This window comes from Salvelinus fontinalis, chromosome 2 (assembly GCF_029448725.1).
Source record: "Salvelinus fontinalis isolate EN_2023a chromosome 2, ASM2944872v1, whole genome shotgun sequence".
In the NCBI taxonomy this organism is placed as follows: domain Eukaryota; kingdom Metazoa; phylum Chordata; class Actinopteri; order Salmoniformes; family Salmonidae; genus Salvelinus; species Salvelinus fontinalis.
In genome coordinates, this window is record NC_074666.1 from 39,569,159 (window position 1) to 39,582,863 (window position 13,705).

Consider the following 13,705-nt stretch of genomic DNA (forward strand, 5'->3'; position numbering starts at 1 on the left):
CCCTATGCGATACAGGGAAGACGTCCTCCTCCCTCATGTGGTACACTTCCTGCAGACTGATCCTGACATGACCCTCCAGCATGACAATGCCACCAGCCATACTGCTCGTTCTGTGCGTGATTTCCTGCAAGACAGGAATGTCAGTGTTCTGCCATGGCCAGTGAAGAGCACCGATCTCAATATTATTGAGCACGTCTGGGACCTGTTGGATCGGAGGGTGAGGGCTAGGGCCATTCCCCCCAGAATTGTCCTGGAAGTTGCAAGTGTCTTGGTGGAAGAGTGTGGTAACATCTCACAGCAAGAACTGGCAAATCTGATGCAGTCCATGAGGAGATGCACTGCAGTACTTAATGCAGCTGGTGGCCACACCAGATACTGACTGTTACTTTTGATTTTGACCCCCCCTTTGTTCAGGGACACATTATTCAATTTCTGTTAGTCACATGTCTGTGGAACTTGTTCAGTTTGTCTCAGTTGTTGAATCTTATGTTCATACAAATATTTGCACGTTAAGTTTGCTGAAAATAAACACAGTTGACAGTGAGAGGACGTTTCTTTTTTTGCTGAGTTTAATTATTCACACCCAAAACCTTTGGCAGCGATTAAAGCTGTGAGTCTTTCTGGGTAAGTCTCTAAGACCTTTCCACACCTGGGTTTGTGCAACATTTGCCCATTTATTATTTTCTATATTCAAGCTCAATCAAATTGGTTGTTGATCATTGCTAGACAACCATTTTAAGGTTTTGCCATAGATTTTCATGTAGATTTAAGTCAAAACTAACTCGACAACAAAGTTAATTGCTTTGCCACATATTTTGAAGAATTACTTTAGTGCCTTGTTAAACATTATGCATGTTTTGAATATTTTCTATTCTGTATACCGGCTTAGGGTAGCGAAATTAACATAAAATTCTCAGGCAACAGCTCTGGTGGACATTCCTGCAGTCAGCATGCCAATTGCACACATAACTTGAGACATCTGTGGCATTGTGTTGTGTGACAAAACTGCACATTTTAGGGTGGCATTTTATTGTTGCCGGCGCAAGGTGCACCAGTGTACTGATGCTGTTAAATCAGCTTCTTGATATGCCACACCTGTCAGGTGGGTGAATTATCTTGGCAAAGGAGAAATGCTCACTAACAGGGATGTAAACACATTTGTGCACAATATGTGAGAAATAAGCTTTTTCTCCATATGGAACATTTATTTTTTATTTCAGCTCATGAAACCAACACTACATGTTGCGTTTATATTTTTGTTCCGTATACAATGTTGATCCATCTTCAGTTTTTTCCTATAACAGCCATTCAACTCTGTAACTGTTTCAAAGTCACCATTGGCCTCAGGGTGAAATCCCTGCATGGTTTCCTTCCTCTCTGGCAACCGAGTTAGGAAGCACACCTGTATCTTTACAGTGACTGGGTTTATTGATACGCCATTCAAAGTGTAATTAATAACTTCACAATGCTCAAAGGGATATTCAAAGTCTGCTTCTTTTTTTTTTACCCATCTACCACTACGTGCCCTTAAGCGAGGCATTGGAATAACTCCCTGGTCTTTGTGTTTGAAATGTACTGCCTTGACTGAGAAACCATTCAGATAATTGCATGTGTGGAGTACAGAGATGAGGTCATCATTTAAAAATGACATCAAATTGACTACCCTCAATGATCATGTTAAATTGCACACCGAGTCCATTCAACATTCCTTCTGAATTTATTTAGGCTTGCTGTAAAAGGGGTTGAATACTTTAAAAAAAAGATGAAATGTATTGTCTATTTATTTTACATTTCTAAAACAACCCTCCACTTTGGCATGGGGTAGTGTATAGGCCAGTCAATGATTTTTAAAAAAATCAATTTTAAATTCTGTCTGTAGAAAAAGTCAAGAGGTGTGAATACTTTCTGAACAGGTCAGACTAAACCTACCCAATTTTGTTCTGCCCATCAATGACTGTTGGTGAGCAGGCAAGAGGCATTTTATTAGGCTCCCCATTAGCTGTTGCAAAAGCAGCAGCTACTCTTCCCGGAGTCCACACAAAACATATACAGAACATTAGACAACTGCTCAAGCACAGATCTACATACGCACAGCCTACATATCAATACATGCACTATCTAGGTCAAAGAAGGGAGAGGTGTTGTGCCGTGGGTGTTGCATGATCTGTTTTGAAACCAGGTTTGCTGTTCATTGGAGGAATATGATAGAGTTCCATGCAATAATGGCTCTATATAATACTGTACACTTTCTTGAATTTGTGGGACTGTGAAAAGACCCCTGGTGTGGTTAGTGTGTGTAAGTTCACTGCAAAACAATTTAGAACTTACAAAAATTAGTGATTCAGTCAGTCTCAACTTTCAGCCAAGAGAGCCTGGCATGCAGAGTATTTGTGCATTCAGACTCCTTATTTGTGCATTCAAATTCAGACTCCTTCCCTTAACACATTTTGTTACATTACAGCCTTATGCTAAAATATATTTTTTTCCCCAGAAATCTACACACAACACCCCATAATAAAAAAGCAAACACATTGCAAATATTAATAAAACAGAAATATAAGTATTCTTGATTTGGAAAAGCACACACCTGTCTAAGGTCCCACAATTGACAGTGCATGTCAGAGCAAAAACCAAGCTATGAGGTTGAAGGAATTGTCTGTGGAGCTCCAAGACAGGGTTGTCAAATCAGAGATCTGTGGAAGGGTACCAACACATTTCTGCAGCATTGAAAGTCCACAAGAACAGTGGCCTCCATCATTCTTAAATGGAAGAAGTTAGTAACCACCAAGACTCCTCCTAGAGCTGGCTGCCTGGCCAAACTGAGCAATCGGGGGAGAAGGGCCTTGGTAAGGGAGATGACCAAGTACCCGATGGTCACCGACAGAGCTCCTCTGGAGCTGGGAGAACCTTCCAGAAGGACAACCATTTCTGCAGCACTCCAAAAATTAGGCCTTTGTGGTAGAGTGGCCAGACGGAAGCCACATGACAGCCCACTTGGAGTTTGACATTCACCTAAAGGACTCTGACCACTCAGATTCTCTGGTCTGATGAAACCAAGATTGAACTCCTTGGCCTGAATACCAAGCGTCATGTCTGGAGGAAACCTGGAATCATCCCTACGGTGAAGCATGGTGGTGGCAGCATCATGCTGTGGGATGTTTCAGGGGCAGGGAGACTACTCAGGTTCAAGGGAAACATTAACAGAGCGATCCTTGAAGACCTGCTCCAGAGCGCTCAGACTTGATCAGAGAATGAACATTTGCTCATTTGACTGGTTGGACATGTCAGTTCATGCTGCAAGCGCTCTGATCGGTTGGAGGACGTCCTCCGGAAGTTGTCATAATTACTGTGTGTCCATGGAAGGGGGTGAGAACCATCAGCCTTCAACAGTTTGTATTTAAGTCAACTTACCCAGAGGATGGAAGCTAGCTGTCCTCCGACTATACCATGGTGCTACCCTACAGAGTGATGTTGAGCCTACTGAAGACCTTTGCAAGTGTTTAACAATTATTTGGTGACACGTGATTATAGTATAGTTCAACTTTTTGTGAATGGGGGCAGTATTCGGAAGTTTGGAGGTGCCCAAAGTAAACTGCCTGCTACTCAGGCCAAGAAGCTAGGATATGCATTTAATTGGATAGAAAACTTTTTGGAAAGGGTAACTGATTTTTTCACTGATGGTCAACCGCTTCCCGAGGAGCCTCCACTGACTAGTTTAAATTCTATAGCTGTGGGTGTCACTGAGTAGACTGATAGCCCATTTCATTCATCCACCATCCATTAGTAAAACTGTACAGTGAAAAGTATGCCCCCAATGCAATTCTGAGGTCTAATATATCCATTGAGATGAGATTTTTACTTTGTCAAATTAGCATGTTCTTGAATGTGTAACAGTCAAAACTTGTTTTGCATCATCTAGTTCAAATATGGCACATTCCCATTTGCACTTTCAATGAGGTACTTTGATTTTTACAACCAACTGTATAGGCCACCATCGGTAATCCTTATTGTGGCTAGTTTCTCATAGCTAAGTGACATGGGCAATTTGCACAGCGCGTCTGTCAAAGGGGCATGATTTGACAAATGTAATCCAAACCCTAACTTCACCTCTAGTGATAGAGGTGTCAAGTTTATGATGACTTAAGTGGTATTACTTTGGTTAACTTAAGTCAATTTTGTCACTAGAATAAAATGTTTGATGCCACAGGCCATTTTCAAATGGATTAGTTGGATTTTTAGGGGGCAGTTCCTCTTCAATGCAGTAATGTCTGTTTTATTACATGACAAGAGGTATTCTTCAAAGTAGGCTTCCAATGCAAAATACTCCCTTAAATTTAGATTGAGACGTGATCCATCCAATGAATTTGAACATGAGCTTTCCCAAAATTCAAAAGGCACTTACCCATTTGAGCCATCCTTGTTGCATTTTACCAATTGAACAACATGAAAAAGAAAACCGCTCACTGCTCTCGTTAGTATCACTGCTTTTTATTAAGAATCTGCTTCAACGCATTCTTCAGAGCTTCTTTAACATGATCTTCTCCAAAGGCCAAAAGCTATTTGAAGCCTGCAAGGCCCCAGTGGATTCCTTCAGTAAACAGCAAAGGCATCTGAAAATTGTCAAAAGAACAAGGCTGTTAAAGAGTTGGTATGTAGCTCCTTTAAAGTTACATCTAGATGGAATCATATTAATAAAGAACTCCACTGTTAGCCCAGGAAGAAAATGTTAAGACTGGGACAGTTAACCCCATCAAGCTTGTCCTGCTTACATGAAACAGTTGATGAATAAAATACTAATTCATGATATATTAGTACACAAATTCTAATCTAAGTGGACAAACAAGTACTTTTCATTGAAGTCTCTGCAATGTATTATATTTAGAAACAGGTCACAACCTCCATGCAGATGTGAATGTGATCCATTGCAGTCTGGCTGGAGAGTTCAGCTAATATGATAAGGGGGCCTCCCATCCAGCCCCATAATTAAAATGACATCAGCTAAAAAGTTCACTCATCTTGCTGGAGTCCAGCCCACTGTTTAGAGTCAAAGGTCATTTCCTTAAGAATGATGCACCTTGACAGATGATCAAGCACCTCTTCAAACACTTCAGAAACAGAAAACCACATATTAAAGCAGTTCAAGGCTAGATAACTGGTTGGACATTTGGAATGAAAGGTTGACCATTTCCTGCAAGTTAATCATATCTACGCAAATAGGAGCCACCAATGAAAAAAAAAGATTTGCATCAACCAAAGAACCCTTGCAGAGCACAAACTGTTTTTCAAAAGGTCTCAAAGTACTTTGCATTGTTGGGGGTTCAACCCATCAAAGCCACACTGTAGAAATTCAATTATTAGATGGACCACCAGTCTCACCCCACATTAGTGGAGAGGGTGCGTTCAGAGGGCATTTAGACTGAATAGCTCAGAGAAGATTTACAACCAATCCCACCTTGGTCAGTGACAATACAGAGTCAGGAAATGCGTCACCTCATAGCGTGCCACCAAAACCTAATGGGAATATTTTCAGTTTGAAATGGAGCATACATGGCTTTTGGCCAGAGTGATATCAGGGAAAATTAGGCTGCGTTTACACAGGTTGCCCAATCATGATATTTTTCCTGACTTACTGGCCTTTTCACCAATAAGTTATTTTTCAGAAAGACCAATAAGTGAGAAATGAAAGGCTACCAGTGTGAACAGAACCTAAGGATCCAGTTTATGGGATACATACCATCGGTTGCCAAGTTACTGGTGAACTGGTTCCAAGTCCTGAATAGCCCCCGGTGATTTGAATAAATAGAAAACAAGTCAGTATCTCAACAGGATGTGATTAAACAACCTATTAAAAACATTTGGGTATTTGCAGGAAGTCAAACAGTTCATTTTGATATAACAGCTCAGAGAGAAGATTAAAATCAATCACACATTGGTCAACAACACCCTTGAGTGTCAATACCAAGTCAGGAAATGCTTCATATCATCATAGCTGCAAGTGTCAGAACACCATACTATATGCCATTTTGTTGGTACTCATTAGGTTAAAAATCAGGAACTTAATTAGACAGCACTCCAAAAGAAAACAAACCAGTTTCTAGACATGTCTTACAAGATTATCGTCTAACCATTTGGCCATTGAAGTAAGAACTACTGGTAGCGTGATAAAAATAAAATAAAATAAAAAAATACATACCCGTTTAGTCTCATCCTCTTCGACGTATCAAAGACTTAATCAGAGGCATTGTAATAAACTAGACGATGTAGTGGTTTGGTGCCTTTACCCTCCTGTAATGCGTGAGCCATCCTTTTAAGTAAACTAACTTGATTGGATAGTGTCTGCTTGGGGTGTTCTATTGGCTATCACTTGGGAGAATAATTACATGTCAAATTAGTGTAATGATTACACAGCTGTAAATGTTGTGTAATTGAACAAACCAGGACCAGGATTGGACAACCACAATCACTATTGTAGCATATTTTGTGTAGCGCATCATCAGAATAGCAATGTGGCTGTTTCTATATATCGCAGGTGTGTACCATCTGGCACTCTTGAGACGTGGAAGGATTTGCTTTTCAATTGATGCACATTACAGAGAGAAGCCAGACAATAAAATAGTCTGATTCTCATTAATACATCCAAGCCGTCTGGAGCATTATCAGTAATTCTGGAATAAACAAGGTGGAATGTTCGCAGCTAATCAGAAACATTATTTTATGTAAGGGCAGATTGCCAAATTAGATGGGGCACGGCCTGCCTTAACTTGAAGAATCTGGGAATGGGATCATCTGTATGTCTCTGGTATACTATGGTTGTGTTCCTCTGCTCAGACGTTGTTGACGTGTGTCAGCTCTTACAATGCCGGATAGGTATTTTATGTATAAACTAACCAAATGTTATTGCAATCTGGCGCCCAATGGCACTGTCGATGACGTAGCACGGAACCATTGGTTGATGCATGCAATGTCTTAGCAGGGAAACACGACCTAGGTCTTCACAAGATATAATCAGCTCATTAAATATAGACAGGAGTACGCAGAGTAGGGCATGGAAATAACAAAATAAGATGAGTCTTTATTTAACATTCATTAACAAGATTTGAAAAGACATGCTATTCCACAGAACCTTTAATAGACTACATTATGCACAGAAAGCAGTAAATGTACCACAATACCCCATGTGTTGTTATATCCAAAATAAGTCAGGTTTTAACAAATTGACAGCATTGTTTTCCCATCAACATACAATCCTTTTGTTTGGTCAAATAAACATTTTTCAGAGGGGACATTTACAACAATTAAGTATGACCTGAAGAAAACAATGTGACATTCTAGGATTAACACTAACTTTCAAACTAAACTACAAGTGCACTTTTGTCTTTTTCCATCACATTGAAAGGAGATTCTTGGTCAGAAAAAATCTTTGTTTGGAATGTTAACTTTTTTTTTAAAGCCGAGAAAAAAATATTTATTCAAGAGAACTGGCACCATTGACTGTATTTACATTCCTCATTCATAGCTCACCACTCAAACCCACCAATAAAGCATTAAGAATTTAAGTATTCAATAAGCATTGAGTTATGATCATCGTGCCTGGTTCATTGCATCAGTGATATATTCAGTAACCCTCTTCATTTTAATCATAGCCGACACACTTCCATATAAAGTAATGGTGCTAATGACATTTGACACTGGTTACTTTATCATACAGTAAGCACCCTCTCTGCTGCAATAATACTATTGTAAACATGTTCAGACAAGTATTAACATGCCAGTGTTGTTTTGAATAGAACAGGAGCCATTTTTGGCACATAAAACATGTTTTGTGCCAATGTCATAAAGAAATATAATGCATAACAGTGGATATGAATTTCATGTAGTCATTCTATTATTTGTCAATGTTTATACTGTTTTGTTATATAAGCCAATGCAAGTTCACTAAACTATACTTTGGTGAGCATATACATTGTAACTTCAATATTAATTTGCCTTGTGAGCAGGTAGTATCTCTTATTTTAACAATAATTAACAGTAACTTAAAATAAATAAGCAGTCCTTCACTAATATGAGGAGATTACAAGTCTTAACGTCGAAGCACCGTAGCTATTCACTATCTTTAAGCACCGTAGCTATTCACTATCTTTGACACCACAGAGTAGCCTATGAACTAAAGGACAGTTTATAGGCTTGGGAGGGAGTTCTATATAAAATATGGATTATAATGCAGATCAAATGAACATACCCCCCAAAGCATGTCTACACACAGCATTTGTGTGTGCTCCTATTCCTGTCACCTACTGAGAAACATTACACTGTTTGGTGCAACATGAACAACTTCAAAAAGTAAATTAACTGTTGTTTCCACCCGCTTCTGTGTCTGCTTACTGCCATGATCTGTGTAAATCATAGCCTGGCATGACCACAATAACACTGCCTTGTGAGAACAAGCACGCAGTAAAGTTTGACATCTCATTTTGATTTTCACCACTTCCTTTATGAATTGTGGAGAGATGGCACAAATGAACAACTAACAAAATAACCCTCAAGATATTAGAATAGAAGTCCTATTTTAATTTACCTCAATACATCAGATCCTACTTCTCTCAGAGACAAGACACTATTTTCCAAAACAAACATACGCTAACCTTTGACCTCAATAAATTAGTAGCGTGGGAGAAATCCTTAATCCTCCCACTTATTCAGTGGAATTTTGGTGCTTCTCAATGCCATTGAGAGTGGACAGAAGAGCAGAAGGAGGAGCTAAAGAGCTCACACTGCCTGTAGGCCTCTCTCGCACCCATCCAGCTGCACCTTAATCTTGTGCAGTTCCTCAATCTCCTGGTGGTGGCGCTCTGTCTTGTGGCTCACCAGAGAGCGGTAGAAGTGGATGGTGAATACCACAAAGATCACCCCCACCGGCACCATGATAATGGTGGAAGCCAAGGCCGCCTGCCAGCCGCTGTGCCCTGGCGGAGCGGCGGACGGCACAGCGGGGCCACTACAGTTCACCTTAGATAGGGCCAGTTCGGCGGCCGCCACAGCGACCTGGTTGGCAGCACCAGAGTCCACGGGCAGGAACTTGATCCAGCAGAGCAGCACCACCTCGGCCAGGAAGAGCAGGATGCCCAGGGCGGTGGAGAAGCCCCAGGCCAGCTCAATGTAGTGGTGCATGCGCTCGTGAGGTGACTCACTGACCGAGTTGAGGTTGTGGATGTTGCTGACCGCCTCCACGTGCGGCAGGATGCAGGTGCTGATGAGCAACGCAAATAAGTGTACAGCCACCAGCACCGTGGTGCACACACTAAAGGCGATGAGGAGCATGCGCGGGTAGTTGTACTGCATCTCCAGCTGGACCTCCACCATGGCCACCTAGCATGGCACAACAACATCATCATCATCATCACAGTCCACCACCACAGTGAGCGGGATAGCTACTAGCATAAATGTCAAAACTGCCTACTTTTCAGATTGGTTCACATGCTATTAATAGCAGCCTGGGAGTGACTGAGTGTGCTTTTTTCCCTCAAGAGGTTTATCTGAAAAATGTCTCAGTCTCTAGTGATACAACGTACAGGCTGCCAGGGAAATTGATCTTGAAAACAACTTTGAAGGGATTATTATCCCTGGAAAATAGTGGGGTAACTCACCATAGCAAAGCCTGAGAGCAGGGCAGAGGTGCGGCTGGAGGCTTTCAGCTTGGCCCGGCTCAGGTAGAGCTTCCTCCAAGACAGGGCCTGTACAGAGTGGTGATTGGAGGTGACCAGCTCCAGGTAGCTGCGGCGCACCCAGTCCCTGTAGTCCATCCCTCCACCCTCCGGCATCTGTTCTGAGCCCCCCGGGGCCGGGGAGCCCATGGGCACGTTCAGCTCACTGCTCATGGCAACTAGCAGACAAGGAAGGATGGCAACATTAATAAAAGGAAATAAAATAAAATACATTTAGAGTTAATGTTTGTCGGTGTGCCAATTTTACAGTGTGGTCCAACACATTTGAGACACTATGGCTGAATTCTTGAGACGTATCCAAAACTAGACTGCTCACTTTGCTGGGATTCCATTGTTTTATGACTGGTTTGCATCACCCGTCTATAGTTAAGCCAAAAAAAGCATGGCTATTGCCAGCTACACAAAATCTTGAGCAGTGAGTGATTGAAAGTATGGGTTGTGCCTTATTGCCAGCTGCAGCAACAACAAAAAAGTGCCAGGTATACATCCTTGTCAATTTTGGCTAAGAATTTAACTTGTGTTTGACACATATACTAGAGATTTAGACAACTTATTGTAAAACGTCTTCTCTTTTTAGTCATATGGCTACATCCTTGTCAGGAAAGTTCAACCTGATACGACCATGATGTAGGTAGGTAAATCATTTACAACTTGGCCAAATTATTTGTAGCTGAACAATTCATTTTGTGCATGATATTCCTGAAGCCTGTATTACGGGTATTGTTCCCACACATACATATTTCCATATTACTGCACTTGTTTACAAAGACAGACGACCACCTGTGCCAATTAGCTTGCTCTAACACCTGTGTGTAAACGTACCTGGGGAGGAAGTGTAGTTCGTTGGCTGGAGGCACACAGATGTATGGATCTGTGCAAATCTGCTACAGTAAGTATATATATTTTATTTGAAAGATGTTTTCTCGCCGATATGAAAGATATGGAACTTATGTTTTGAAAACCATATCAAACGCGATGATTGACGTTTCTAAACGTTAAAGCAGAGCGTCGGGATTGTAGTTCACATGGTTCCACCAGTAAGCGGTGCTTATAGCTGAGAACCAGTGGGTTAATATCTACAGCTAAGCACCCACAAAATTAATTTCGCGCTCACGCTAGCCAACTGTTTTATTGCTTTCTAGACAGCTTCAACCTTGCTCTCTGGCTAGAATCAACAGTGCGTGGAATATCAACTAACTAGCAAACAAACCATCAGGGAAAATAACAGGTGCAACCTAGCTAGCCATGTCATAATAAAATATTCATTTCAGTCATTCCAGCGTCCAACTGCTCCGAGGTGTTGCTAGTACGGCTAACGTTACTCATATAATATTGACGATGTGACTTCCTAGCACTCTGGCTAACATCGAGTTGGCTAAGTTATTGACAAGCTCAGTAGGCTGTTACACGATTCTTGATATAGTTTTACCTTTTTGCCAAGACGTCCTTTGACCTATTAATTCATCCACAAACCTGAGCTAACTTCGATGAATGAGAGGGTGATTAAAATACTTGCTGTGAGAGACTTGACTACAATCTTTCCTTCGCCCTCACTGTTATTTTAGTCCGGAGCATTCTGGTCACGTGATCCAGGGCAGAGTACGAAAACTTCCTCTGTGGATGTTTTATGGCAGTTGGCAACCAACTAAGGTGCATTACCGCCACCAACTGTATTGGAGGGTGGACCAGAGACAGGGAAGGTCTAAAAAATCCTACACAATATTCTCGTCTCCCCACGGAAACGAAATACATAATTAAATCTTACATCCCCTTTAAGATTTCAGCAGCAGTACACTTAATCTTGGCTCTTCAACCCCAGTACTCCTCAAATCTAATAACAATCGCTCCCTTTCATATTTCTGGCACTGAAATAGTGGAACACGTTCTGTCTCCATTTCCTGCTGACAATGATCACACCTCCCAGTTGGATGTTTCCCCACCAATTTCAATGTACGATTGAGCCTTGTGTGTCCCAGTCTCAGCCTTGTGATTACCCTTTCATCCCTTCTCTCTCGGCCTGATGACCTCCCTGCGCCCACCTTTTCCTGAATCTTATAAAGGGTCTTCCCTTTCCCTCCTCATCCACAACTCTTCTAATTTGTTTTTAACCCCTTTTTAATCAACCGGTAAGGCTTCTACTTTACTGATTGACAATTCCATCTCAACATTAGGATGTTTAAGAGCCTGCTTGACGATAACATCCACCTCCTCATTCCCCTCTACTCCCACATGAGCTGGTGCACAGAGGAACATCACAAATACCCCCATCTGTTTCACCCTATAAAAGCACAGTAAAACTTCAAACAATAAATACATTCTGTCTGCTCCGAGACATTAATTGCAGCTCATCAGTGCTGCACAGGAGTCAGAGCAGATGACTGCCTTGTCTGGCTCACCACCCCCACCCACTCTGCAGCCAAGAAAATGGCCATCACCTCCATTGTGTAAACATAAATGATCCATTGCTCTTTTTGCCACTGCCACCTTACATGCTGTTGTGCACATGGAATAAACAACAGGTGGAAATTATAGGCAATTAGCAAGACACCCCCCAATAAAGGAGTGGTTCTGCAGGTGGTGACCACAGACCACTTCTCAGTTCCTATGCTTCCTGGCTGATGTTTTGAAGTGGCTCAGGTAGTGCAGCTCATCCAGGATGGCACATCAATGTGAGCTGTGGCAAGAAGGTTTGCTGTGTCTGTCAGCGTAGTGTCCAGAGCATGGAGGCGCTACCAGGAGACAGGCAAGTACATCAGGAGACGTGGAGGAGGCCGTAGGAGGGCAACAACCCAGCAGCAGGACCGCTACCTCCGCCTTTGTGCAAGGAGGAGCAGGAGGAGCACTGCCAGAGCCCTGCAAAATGACCTCCAGCAGGCCACAAATGTGCATGTGTCTGCTCAAACGGTCAGAAACAGACTCCATGAGGGTGGTATGAGGGCCCGACGTCCACAGGTGGGGGTTGTGCTTACAGCCCAACACCGTGCAGGACGTTTGTCATTTGCCAGAGAACACCAAGATTGGCAAATTCGCCACTGGCGCCCTGTGCTCTTCACAGGTGAAAGCAGGTTCACACTGAGCACATGTGACAGACGTGACAGAGTCTGGAGACGCCGTGGAGAACGTTCTGCTGCCTGCAACATCCTCCAGCATGACCGGTTTGGCGGTGGGTCAGTCATGGTGTGGGGTGGCATTTCTTTGGGGGGCCGCACAGCCCTCCATGTGCTCGCCAGAGGTAGCCTGACTGCCATTAGGTACCGAGATGAGATCCTCAGACCCCCTGTGAGACCATATGCTGCTGCGGTTGGCCATGGGTTCCTCCTAATGCAAGACAATGCTAGACCTCATGTGGCTGGAGTGTGTCAGCAGTTCCTGCAAGAGGAAGGCATTGATGCTATGGACTGGCCCGCCCGTTCCCCAGACCTGAATCCAATTGAGCACATCTGGGACATCATGTCTCGCTCCATCCACCAACGCCACGTTGCACCACAGACTGTCCAGAAGTTGGCAGATGCTTTAGTCCAGGTCTGGGGGGAGATCCCTCAGGAGACCATCCGCCACCTCATCAGGAGCATGCCCAGGCGTTGTAGGGAGGTCATACAGGCACGTGGAGGCCACACACACTACTGAGACTAATTTTGACTTGTTTTAAGGACATTACATCAAAGTTGGATCAGCCTGTAGTGTGGTTTTCCACTTTAATTTTGAGTGTGACTCCAAATCCAGACCTCCATGGTGTTAGGATTTGTGTTTATTGCACTATAACCCAATGCTATATCACATGTGATTGAATATTAGCAACTGTTGGCCTGGGCGCCTGGGTGTCTGTGTGTGTGTGTGCTGGAAGTAACAGTTAGCCCCAGATAAGTGTGCTGGGAAGCTGTGGTTAGCCTTGAGCGAGAACAGTGTGCTTTTGTATACAGGTGCAAATAGCGCAGACAATGTTGCAGAGCTGTCTGACCTCAGTCTCTGGGGTGAGGGAGCGT

At 42.8% G+C, this 13,705-nt stretch overlaps 1 protein-coding gene, 1 long non-coding RNA gene and 1 other non-coding gene across 5 annotated transcripts; all 3 read right to left on the bottom strand.

Moving 5' to 3' along the window:
• Window positions 1-4,469: 4,469 nt before the first annotated feature.
• On the bottom strand, window positions 4,470-6,422 carry LOC129818522 (uncharacterized). 2 transcript variants are annotated; one of them, XR_008753953.1, is made up of 4 exons: window positions 6,194-6,422; window positions 5,735-5,772; window positions 4,897-5,105; window positions 4,470-4,610 (listed from the first exon to the last, which is right to left on the bottom strand). It is a non-coding gene; the product is annotated as an uncharacterized LOC129818522 (long non-coding RNA). The 2 variants fall into 2 exon arrangements; XR_008753954.1 differs by having other exon boundaries at window positions 5,075-5,105; window positions 6,194-6,400.
• Window positions 5,897-5,991, bottom strand: LOC129833827 (Z30 small nucleolar RNA). Its single transcript, XR_008756119.1, has one exon. It is a non-coding gene; the product is annotated as a Z30 small nucleolar RNA (small nucleolar RNA).
• A 617-nt stretch (window positions 6,423-7,039) lies between the features above and the next one.
• Window positions 7,040-11,333, bottom strand: LOC129818515 (protein orai-2-like). 2 transcript variants are annotated; one of them, XM_055874503.1, is made up of 4 exons: window positions 11,152-11,333; window positions 10,545-10,606; window positions 9,645-9,880; window positions 7,040-9,366 (listed from the first exon to the last, which is right to left on the bottom strand). In XM_055874503.1, the coding sequence occupies exons 3-4, from the start codon at window positions 9,873-9,875 to the stop codon at window positions 8,767-8,769; spliced, it is 831 nt and encodes a 276-aa protein (XP_055730478.1). In that variant the 5' UTR covers window positions 9,876-9,880; window positions 10,545-10,606; window positions 11,152-11,333; the 3' UTR covers window positions 7,040-8,766. The 2 variants fall into 2 exon arrangements, with proteins under 2 accessions (XP_055730478.1, XP_055730469.1); XM_055874494.1 differs by lacking the exon at window positions 10,545-10,606.
• Window positions 11,334-13,705: the final 2,372 nt, after the last annotated feature.